General features: G+C 44.8%; 2 protein-coding genes across 3 annotated transcripts in view; both read left to right on the top strand.

Moving 5' to 3' along the window:
• Window positions 1–8216, top strand: part of BPIFC (BPI fold containing family C) — a 50861-nt gene extending 42645 nt beyond the window's left edge. Inside the window, exons 13-15 of the mRNA XM_027769035.1 lie at window positions 4916–4979; window positions 5998–6074; window positions 7697–8216. Coding sequence (XP_027624836.1) covers window positions 4916–4979; window positions 5998–6074; window positions 7697–7819 — 264 coding nt within the window. The 3' untranslated portion in view covers window positions 7820–8216. The remainder of the gene's footprint in view (window positions 1–4915; window positions 4980–5997; window positions 6075–7696) is intronic.
• A 3049-nt stretch (window positions 8217–11265) lies between these two features.
• The window catches only part of RTCB (RNA 2',3'-cyclic phosphate and 5'-OH ligase), a 29431-nt gene continuing 29048 nt past the window's right edge, over window positions 11266–11648 (top strand). For both annotated transcript variants that reach the window (XM_006170340.3, XM_006170341.3), the window contains exon 1: window positions 11266–11458. In XM_006170340.3, the coding sequence (XP_006170402.1) occupies window positions 11366–11458 (93 nt within the window). In that variant the 5' untranslated portion in view covers window positions 11266–11365. The remainder of the gene's footprint in view (window positions 11459–11648) is intronic.

Raw genomic sequence — 11648 nt, forward strand, 5'->3', positions numbered from 1 at the left:
AAGTGAGAAAGCAAGCTACCAGGTCTGGGATTCAAACCTCAGTCAGCCATCTGAGAGTCCAGCATCTTAACCACTATGCCACCTGCTGGCCCAGGCTTCTGCTTCTTAAGCAGCAAAATATAAAGATAAAAGGATAATCAAACTCTATGACCGTGCGCGCGCGCGCGCGCGTGTGTGTGTGTGTGTGTGTGTGTGTGTGTGTGTGTGTGTTGGTGACTCTTTGAGCTAAAAAGAAAATCCCCTTTTCTGTCTCTTTCTATCAAGGCTGCTGTTCATAAGTCCACCCCTCCTTTAACCTTTTCCCATTTCCTTGCAGATTCCGCCTCTCTCTGCCAGAGCCCAACCGCAGCAATATCGAGGTAGGAGTCAGAGTCCTCAGGGTTCCCTGGCAAGGGAAGAAGGAAACCTTCCATATAGTAGAAGAATGATCGTTTCTGTCCCTCTGATAATTGATTTCTCTGTGACTTTAGGTTTTAACTTTGAAATTCCTTCTGTAGCTCCTCACCTATGGAACCCATTAACTATAAGAGAGAACTCTCCAATTTACTTTCACTCAAGAAGGAAGACTTTTAAAAGAACTCTAAAGACTTATAAGACATTGTGTAATGCTGGACAAAATAGGCATTCTTAGAGGATAGGGTTTGTTTTCTAGACAAAAGAATCATCCAGATTTAAACTTACAGTCTAGAATCTCAAAGGAGGAGGCTATATGTAAACTATTGGGCCATGACCAGGTTTGCTCTTCAAAGACTTTCTTCCCACCTCCTAAAATTAGGTTAGTTGTCTAGATACCTTTGGAGGGGGGAGGGAACCCAACTTGGTGAGCTGTATCTGGAAGAAGATACCTCAACAAGCAACTTGGAAACTCCCTTCCCCCAGCGTTCAGAAAGATCAGCCAAGTCTCTACCCCCATTCATTCATTGACGACACTCAGAGAGACGTTCAGGACGCAATGGTGTCTAGTTCATGGTCAGCCCTACACAAATGTTAGCTATTAGCATTATTATTATCCACTCATTCACAACAACTGATTGAGCTTGGCACTGTTCTGGACAAAGCTGAGGAAGTTGCTGCCCTCATGGCACTCAGTCTGGAGCAGCGCTTCTCAGCTGGGTCAACTTAGCTCCCCAGGGACGTTTGGCAATGCCCAAGACCTGGGGTGGGAACAGGGATGCTGTGGGCATCAAGGAAATAGAAGCCAGGGACACTGCTAAACTTCTCAGAGTGCCCAAGACAGCTTACAGCAAGGAATTATCCATCCCCTAATGTCAACAGCACCACTATCAGGAAACCCTGTTCGGGGGTGTGTGTGAGTGAGCGAATACGTGCATGTCACGGTAAGGAGGGCAGACAAACAAATACGTGTTGTATGCACTAAAAAATACTGTAGGCCCAGCCTTCGTGGTGCCTACAGTGGAAGTGTACTGCACTTCAGCGCTGGAAGGCACATGGCTGGCTGTGAGTTCGGATCCCAAGCCAACCTGAAACACACCCGGCACACTGCCCTACATCCTGACTGGCAGAGGGCTGGGAAAAGGGATCGCAGCGTGATGACACCCTGCTGAGAGTCTCTCTTTCTCTTTGTCTCTTAAATGTGCATGTGTGTGTCTGCTCTCTCATGAAAGAAATAAAATAAACTTAAAACAAAAAGTAAAAGTTCTATAGAGAAAAATAAATCAGAATAGGCCGTTGGCATAGGTATGGAGCTGGAGGGTACAACCATGGGGTTGTTAAAAGGGTAGGCTGAGATTGTATATGAAATTCACTTAGCACATTGATTATGTAGAAGATATTAAATAAAGGATGGCCTTTGCTTGTTTATGTATAAGAATTACTTCAGTAATTATCATCTTTACATCAAGAGATGGTTCAGTGTAGTAGTTTCATATGCAAACTCTTGAGACCACACTGCCAGAGCAAACTCGCATTTCCTGGCTGTGCAGCCTCAGACACTTAACCTTTCACAAGGCAGCACCAGGGACAGAGTAAGTACTGAATTTAATTATTAGCATGTTTTTTGTTGTGGATTTTTTTTAGAGAAATTTTTGCTATAGGGTGTGTGTGCTCACCAGAGAGACAAAGAAAGATGGAGAGACAGAAAGTGAGAAATCACCCCCCGGAGGGATGGCCACATCACAATCCCTTCTTTTCCAATCTTTTTTCAGGATTTTGGGCACACATACACACACACACACACACACACACACTTGGCATGAGTTTCAAGTTTCCAAGTATGGGACTCAAACCGTAGTCAGCCATATGAGAGTTCAGTGACATAACCATTACACATTACCATTACCATCTGCTGGTCCCAATTATCAGCATGTTTAACAGAAACTGCTATATGATTAGATTAGATCTGGAAAAAGTTGCCAAGAAGTCAGAGAATTTAGCCAGGAGGCCAAACAAGATGTATGTCTAGCTGTTCAATTTTAGAAGTGCATGCTGGTTTCCAGTTTGGGAAGATTAGGAGCCAGGAGCAGAGTGTCAAACTGAAAATAAGGCATACTTTTCATGCCAGGCATTGAGGTCTAAAATAGTATTGTCCAGGAGCTAACAGGTGGCATGGTGGTTAAGGCATTGGATTCCCACATAGCTGGCCATGGTTGGAGTCCTGAACCCACCAGCTTGAAAAACAGCACAATAGATCAATAGATAAATAAATAAATAATAAAATATCAGGTTGTCAGGAAAGTCAGGATGTATTTTTCTATGTTTTTCTATGCAAAAATATGTCACAACTTTTCCAACAACTCAATAGTGTTGTCCTAGGCCCTGGCGGTTAGCACCCACAGGGCACAGGATTTTAGCAGATGATATATTACAGTCAGTGAAGATGTACAGCTGGCTTTCTATACTCTGTTTTCTTTTTTAAAGGGATTTTTGCTATAGGGCACATGTGCTCCCTGAAGAGACAGAGAGACAGAAAGCAAGAAATCCCCCCCAGGGGAGATGGCCACACCAGAATCCCTTCTCGTCCATTCTCCTCTCGGGATCTTGGGCACACATGCACACGCGCCCAGCATGAGTTTAAGCCACCAGGTCTGGGACTCCAACTGCAGTTGACTACGTGAAAGTCCAGCGACATGACCATTATGCCATTGCTGGTCCCACAGCTGACTTCCTCATAAAGAGTATTTCCTGAGTCCAGAGAGAGGCCCAAATGCATCAAGTTTTCCAGAAGACTCCAGGAAACTGTTTGGTATCAACAGAAGGTGTGAACCATGGCATTTCTGAAAACATGACAATGGCGCATGCCAAAAATTTTACTAATATTAACTTGTTTAATGCTGACACAATCCCAGGAGACTAGTACTACTACCTTAATTTTATGGCTGAAGAAATTTTCGCACAGGGGACCAGCAGTTAGTGTAATGGCCATGTCGCTGGATTCCCATGTAGTCAACCGCAGTTCGAATCCCAGACCTGGTGGCTTAAACTCACACCAGGCACATGTGCGTGCATGCCCAAGATCCCGAGAGGAGAATGGATGAGAAGGGATTGCGGCGTGGCCATCCGCCAGGTGAGTGATTTCTCGCTTTCTGTCTCTCTGTTTCTCTCTATCTTTCTGGCGAGTGCACGTGCCCTATAACAAAAACCTCTCCAAAAAAAGAAAGAAAGAAATTAAGACACAGAGAAATTAAGTGACCTTCCCAACATCACAAGGTTAGTGAATGGAAAAACAGGAGTTAATCCTAGGAGGTCTCTCTTCGGAAACACCCTTGCTTTATTGCAAAGAGGTTCTTAGTATCGCTAAGTATATAGGATGCTCAAAAAGTACTCATTGAACGAATTGATGTTCTTTGTGGGCTTTTTATTTTATTATATTTTATTTTACTTCAGATACTTGCCATCGGGCACTTACGCTTGCTGGAGAGAGACAGAGAGACAAGGACAGGAGAGTGAACGTTCGCCCCAGCAGGGATAGCCACACAGCAAGGCCCTCTTCTCCATTCTCCTCTTAGGATTTCGGTCTCACACACACATTTGCCCAGCATGGGTTTTAAGCCACTGGGTCAGGGACTCAAACCATGGTTGACCATGTGACAGTCTAGTGCCTTAACCACCACGCCACAAGCTGGCCCCTAATTATTTTATTTTTAATACCTGATATCTTTCTAGGTTCCAGCACTTTGTCTACATTCTACAACTGACATAATCCATTAAAGATATATTGGGTGTTCTGGTGATGCCATTACCTTCACAGCGTAATGTAATGCAAAGGAACCGTGGCTAAGGTTCCCAGTAACTAAAGGGAACAGAGCTAACTGGGAAACCTAGTACAGGGGTCCCCCCTTATCCACAAGGGACACATTCTAAGACCTGGATGCTTGAAAATAATACCAAATCCTACATAAACTGTGTTTTTCCTATACATGCACACCTACGAAGAAGTCTAATTTATAAGTAAGGCACAGTAAAAAATAACAATAAGTAATAATAAAATAGAACCATTATAATAATACACTGTAATTAAAGTTACATAATGCTGGACTCCCACGTGGCCAACCATGGTTCGAGTCCCGAACCTGGTGGCTTTCTTTCTTATTTTTTTTTTTTAGAGGTTTTTACTATGGAGTGCATGCACTCACCAGAAAGACAGAGAGAGACAGAGAGATAGGAAGCGAGAAATCACCCCCCAGGGGGGATGGCCAAGCCACAATCCTTTCTCCTCCATTCTCCTCTCGGGCTCTTGGGCACGCACGCACACGCGCCTGATGTGAGTTTAAGCCACTGGGTCCGGGACTCGAACCGTGGTTGACTACATGGGAGTTCAGTGGCATAGCCATCACGCTAACTGCTGGTGCCTCTAGTTACTGTTTCTATCCCGTAAATTCTGCGTACTCCCAAACCAGGCATGGGACTTTCAAATGCCCTGATTTGATATTGAATTCCATTTCTTCTGTCATTGTAGGTCTTGAGGTTTGAGAATATTCTGTCATCCATTCTTCACTTTGGTGTCCTCCCACTGGCCAATGGTAAGAGAGTCTTAAGAAATGATGTGACTCTGATATTAACTAAACTTTGGGAATTGTTTGGGACCTTTTGTCCCACAGCCTGCACTTCTACAGTGTTATTAGGAATTTAGGCCAGAACAAAAATTTGCAAAGTTTGTACCATCCATGATATGGTTGCAAAATTAGTTATTCTAGGTCTGAGTCTCTTTAGCAACTCGATTTGTAAACTAAGTGAGAATGGCTAACTCTGGTTGAGTCTCCTTTGGGACAGCTGGCAATAAGATTATTCACTATGGAAGTATCTCTGTGGTTTTTATGCAAGAACCACTATCTGATAGATTTAGCTTTGATGACTGATCCTAGGCCTTCTCTCACACTACAATTGTTTAAAAAAAAAAAAAAAAAACTGCAGAATCCAGAGTTTGACTCAGTTTAAATGTTTTTATATTAGACACCAAAATATTCTCAAGATCCACTAATTAGGTATTTTCAAAAATATAATTGGGCAAGTTTGGGAACCAGCAGTTAGCGTAATGGCTATGTCGCTGGACTCCCACGTAGTCGACCGTAGTTCGCGTCCCAGACCCGGTGGCTTAAAAACTCACGCCAGGCGCGTGTGTGTGCGTGCCCAAGATCCCGAGAGGAGAATGGAGGAGAAGGGATTGCGGCGTGACCATCCCCCCTGGGGGGTGATTTCTCGCTTTCTGTCTTTATGTCTCTCTCTGTCTGTCTGGCGAGTGCACGCGCCCTACAGTGAAAATCTCAAAAAAAAAAAATACATATATAATTGGGCAAGTTAAAAATGCGCAGTATTTTTCTGCTGACCAAATGCATGTAATGGCAGGTTTATTTGTATTAAACATGAATGAACAATTCTTTCAGGAAAATGCCAAGGACATATTCGAGAAAATGAAACCATGGAACCAGGAAGAATGAAAATATAAATAATTAAAAAGCTCCCTGTTAGTCTCTTACCAAAAAGTTCTTCAAAACTTTTACGCCCATGTCTAATTATTTTTTGTCTTGCTCTATATTTTAGCAAAATTGCAGCAAGGATTTCCTCTGCCCAACCCACACAAAATATCATTTGTCAATTCAGATATTGAAGTCCTTGAGGTAAGAATGAGAAGCTCCTCTTAACTGGCCCATTTTTTTTCATTGTATTATAGAATAAGCCTCCTTTTGTTTTGCTTTTTTTTTGTTTTATTTTGTTCTGCTTTTCTTCTCAACACAAGGAAATGTATAAATAATGATTAGCTCTTAAACCTTGCAATTAACAGTGAAAAGCATTTAAACTTGAGTTTAAAAGTCATACCAGTGAGCCACTCTGTGGTATGGTGGTTAAGGCAGGTGGATCCCACATAGCCAAAAGCCTAGTTTGAGTCCTGGATGTGGTAGTTTGAGAAACATACTAAATGCATGTACATGTGCACCCAAAATCCCAAAAGGAGAGAGAAATGGAGAAGAGATTGCAGTGTGACCATTCCCCATGGGGGAAGCTTTCTCACTTGTCCTCTCTGTTTCTTTTCTAAAACCACATGGGCCTTCTGGCAAAATTAAAATTAAAAAAAAAAAGAATTAGTGCTGGCAGGTGGTGTGGTGGTTAAGGGTGCTGGACTCCCACTTGGCTGACCACCTGTTTGAGTCCCAGACCTGGCAGCTTACTTTCTCACCTTCTCTCTCTCTCTCTCTGTCCCTCTTTGGTTACATTTAAATAAATAAATAAATAAATAAATAAATAAGTTAAATAAAATAATTCTTAAAAAAAAAAAGAAAAAAAAAAAAAAAAGAATCCCAAACCTGGGGACAGCCTATGGCACAATGATTACATCACCGGATTCCCATTTAGTCAACCTGGTTTGAGTCTGGGACCCCGGGACTTAAAATTCTGGGCATTGGAAACAGCAAGTGGTGTGGTGGTTAAAGCCCTGGACACTCCCACATGGCCGACCACAGTGTAAGCCCCAGACCTGGTGGCTTGCTTTCTTGCATTTCCTCTCTCTCTCTCTCTCTCTCTCTCTCATCAAATTAAAATAAAGAAGTGAATGAATAATTTTTTTAAAAAAATCAGACCAAGTCCAATTTCACTTTGCAGCCAAATTTATTCACTCTACATTACAATACGATGCCTTTTAATGCATTTTCATTTAAGACAAATGGTTAGTCCCATTTTACAGATGAGGAAAGTGAGACTCAGAGAGGAGAAATGACTCGCGTCGCTGGAAAAGGACACAGTGGGATCCTACCAGCTCTTGGAGTTTTTCCTGTTAGGACTTGCCCCAAAACTAACGTCCTTCCTTGGGTTCCAGGACTTGCTGAGAGCTGTTTTCTGGTCAATCATTATTAACTCACTTCAGAATAACTTTTTTCTTTCTTTTCAACTTTCCTTTCTTTTTGGTTTTTGTGTTGTCTTGTTTGTTTGTTTGGGGGGTTTGCTGTTGCTGTTGTTCAGAGAGATGGAAATGAGTTTCAGAAAGAATTCTCCAATCCTATACACTACCCTGGGCTCTCCCCTCCCCACCCCCTTCCTCGTCCCTTCCCCGCCCTATCACTCTCCCTCTCTCTATCTCTCTCTGTCTCTCTCCTCTCCAGCAAGTGCATGTACCCTATGGCACCCTATGGCAAAAACCTTTAAAATAAATAAAGTAGCTGCCCGTCTCTCATTCAAGACGACAGTCCGTTGTTGGCAATCCCAGGAGTGCCGAGTCTGCATTACCTCATTGTTGCATTCTTGTCAGGGCTTCCTTTTGATCTCCACGGACATGAAGTATGACACGCCCTCAACGCAGCAGCCGAGCGCCCACCTGTGGGAAGGTCTGAACCTGCTAAATGGACAGTGGAGGGGGAGGCCAGCCCCCTGACTGCTAAATGGGCCTTCACCCCACCGTCACTGTACGTGCAAAGGGAGAGACCCTGCACACTGGGATTTCAGTCCTTGTGAATTGCTGATGCAGAAAGTTGTCTTTCTTCAGGGACCTAGAATGAGCCAGCCTGGGCTAACGGGCCGAAGAGGGTTACTTGTGCCTGTGTGGGTGGAGGGGTGAGTGTCGGCGTGCTGTGTATGTGTCTGAAGACGAGAGCTAGGAACGGATTTCTGAGCAGGTGGGCAAGAAACTCACAAGTCCCTTTCTGTACTGGTTGTTATGAGTGGAGAGCCCTTAGGCCTCTGGGGTGTTTTCTCCTGCCTGTGTGTTGGATTTTATATTTTACAGTCACTGTTACTGTCCGCTGTGTGTAATTAAAATTGTTTTCTATCAATGTCAATCTTTTTTTTTTTAATTTGGGAAATGTTCTGCCCTGAATTCTTTCTTAATAAAATAAGAGGGGAAAGAGAGGAGGGAATTAATTTCTTCAACATTAATGAACACTGAGGTTGTACAATCATCGAGGCTTTATTTAAAAATGGAATTTAGGGGCCAGCAGCTAGCGTAGTGGTTAAGGTGCTGGACTGTCACATGGCTGAACGTGGTTCGAGTCCCAGATTTGGCAGCTTGAAAGTCACACCCAGTTCATGTGCATGTGTGCCCAAAATCCCAGGAGGAGAGTGGAGGAAAATGGGTTGCAGTGTGGCCATCCTCCTGAAGGGTGATTTCTCACTTTCCCTCTCACTGTCTTTCTCCAGCAAGTGCACGCCCTATGACAAAAATCTTAAAAAAATAAATAAAATAGAAAGGGAATTTAAAGAGAGAATTCCTTGAAAGCGTATGTTCAGTATCTCCCAAGTACCTAAGGCATTTTAATGGGAAAGGCACAGCCAATGCCTTGTAGTTGCCTCAAACATCTTCTTTTTCTTTTTTTTTTAAAGAGATTTTTGCTATAGGGTGCATGGGCTCTCTGGAGAGACAGACAGAAAGCAAGAAATCACCCCCACCATGGCCATGCCACAATCCTTTCACCTTCATCCTCCTCTCAGGATCTTGGTCACGCAGGCGCACATACACACCTGGCATGAGTTTTAAGCCACCAGGTCCGGGGCTTGAACCACAGTCAACTACACAGGAGTCCAGTGACGTAACCATTAAGTGAGCCACTGGTCCCTTTTTTTCCCGTACCCATTAAGTGAGCCACTGGTCCCTTTTTTTCCTTTCGTTTTTAGAGATTAACGCTTGGATATTTGTCCCTTGTCTTCTTCTTGTTATTGTTTTTAAGAGAGATTTTTGCTGTAGGGCTCATGTGCTCACCGGACAGAGAGAGAGAGAGTCAGCAAGCAAGAAATCACACAATCACACACACACACACACACACACAGTGGGATGGCCATGCTGCGATCCTTTGTTCTCCATTCTACTCTTGGGATTTGGGGCATGCACACGCATCTACCTGGTGTGAATTTGAAGTCACCGAGTCTAGGGCTCCAACTGGGGTCAGCCATGTGGGAGTCCGGCAATGTAACCATTATGCCTTCTGCTGGTTCCTTGTCCCTTATCTTGAACTGGACTGGAGGGAAGGCAGGGTGTCCTGGGCAGGCAGGGAGGAAGGCCTAAGGACCAAACTGGTCCAGCCTTCCTCATAGATGGAGATATGCCCCACCAGCGAATTCCCTAGGATCAGAGGAAGATTTCTACCTGAAAGGAGGAAAGAAAGGGGGGCTGCTTGACTTTTTTGCAGATGGCTGTACACAGAGATAATAAGGGAACAGCCCAGATGTTTTAAAAGGCCACATAGCATCCTGTCATAGGATCGCCTTAATTACTCCACCCTAAAACCCCCTTCCTTTAAAAGCCTAAAGCCCCTAGCCTTCAGAGCTGAGTTGAATCTGGCCCCCTTTCACCTCTGGGAAGTTAATAACCCTTTTCTATCTGCTTACCTCTGAGTCTTTGAAGCCTCTCACAGCCCACCACACAGATAACCCTGGCAGTCCTTGCCTCTTCAGTATTTCATGTAAGAAACAGTGGGAAGTTATGTCATCCCTTTAACTTGAGAATATTTCCCCCGACAGTCACTGAAATGACGGTAGAGAGTACAGAACTCATGGTTGATACGATATTAATGTTAGGGTGAAATAGGGCAGAAGAGGAAGAAAGGAGGTCGGGGGGATAAGGTGAGAAACCGTGAACTGCTTTTGCAGTGCTCACAGTCTAGTGGCGGAATGGAAGAGAACCGTTTACACGGTCCTTACTCTGGGCAAGCCTTGTGCTGCTTACTCCTTGTTCTTCACGACCATTCCATGCAGAATCATGATCCCATTTAGAGGTGAGGGAACAGAGGTCAAGAGGTAGTGCTCACAACACTAGTAAACAGCACAGATGGAAGTCAAATCCAAATACTTGTACGTGAGGTAGTATTCACAATAGTCTGAAGGTGGAAATAGCCCAAACGTCCATCAACAAACAAATGGATAAACAAACTGTGGCATATCTTTACAATGGAATATTAGTTGGCCATGAAAAGGGATGAAGTACCTACACGTGGTACATGAATGAAACTTGATTCCAAAGCTACTGTTTTTTGTTTGTTTGTTTGTTTTTGAGATGTTTCTGCGATAGGGCGCGTGCACTCGCTAGACAGACAGAGAGAGACAGAGAGACAGAAAGTGAGAAATCACCCACACACACACACACACACACCCCGGGGGGATGGCCACGCCGCAATCCCTTCTCCTCCATTCTCCTCTCGGGATCTTGGGCACGCATGCACATGTGCCCAGCATGAGTTTTAAGCCACCGGGTCCAGGACGCAAACCACGGTCGACTACATGGGAGTCCAGCGACATAGCCATTACACTAACTGCTGATGCCAGCTACTGTTCTTTAAATGAGTAAGAACCAGAAACTGAAATCACTCCAAGCTCACTTGCGAGGACAAACAAATGACCCTGAGTGTAAATGCATGATCATCGAGGGCCTATTTATCAGAAGAAGCTGGGAAGCCCCGGCCACCCAAAGGGACTGTGATTTACTGTTCTTTGCAGCACATGTGGCCATCATAAATATTTGTGGAGTGATGGCAAATTGTCATGTCTTATTCTTTAGGGTGCTCTTTTCTAACAGAAAAGTTATTGAAGGTATAGCCACAGATTCATTTTAAAACATGACAAATTTCCAGGTATTTTTTCAAGCATTTATCTGTCTCAGCCACAGGCATTCATTTTTGTCATCACTACTGGGTGTAAACTCCAAGCCGTTAGATTCACTAGAGCATCTGGATCTGACTCAGGTCCTAGGAATTTTTTGACTTGCTCAAACAGAGATCCAAAAGGTGAACACTAGAGGGCAGTCTACCGCGAAGAAGAAAAGCGATGTGTGAGAAAAGTTTGGAACCTGGCGCTTCCCGTTGCCCATCTTGCTGCCAGCCGGCCGCGCCTGCGCGTTGAGTCCTAGACGGCGACGCCGCGAGAAGTCGGACAGCGCGGCAGTTGCTGTTCAAAGCGGAGCTGTCTGGGGGTTGTCGCCACAGTTGTTGCCGCGATGAGTCGCAGCTACAATGATGAGCTGCAGTTCTTGGACAAGATCAATAAGAACTGCTGGAGGATCAAGAAGGGCTTCGTGCCCAACATGCAGGTGAGGCGGGGGACCAGCGCTGGCTGGCGGCGCCTGCGCGACTCGGGGCTCGTGGCTCTCGGTCCCCGACCCGGACCCGGACCCGGACCCGGACCCGGACCCGGACCCGGCCGGCCTCCTCCGCGCTTTCCCGGCCCCTCCCCAGCTCTGGGCCCTCCCAACCCCCGAGGCGTCCCCCGCACCCCAGCTG

The sequence above is a fragment of the Tupaia chinensis genome, unplaced genomic scaffold, assembly GCF_000334495.1.
Source record: "Tupaia chinensis unplaced genomic scaffold, TupChi_1.0 Scaffold148234_1, whole genome shotgun sequence".
NCBI classification, from domain to species: Eukaryota; Metazoa; Chordata; class Mammalia; order Scandentia; family Tupaiidae; genus Tupaia; species Tupaia belangeri.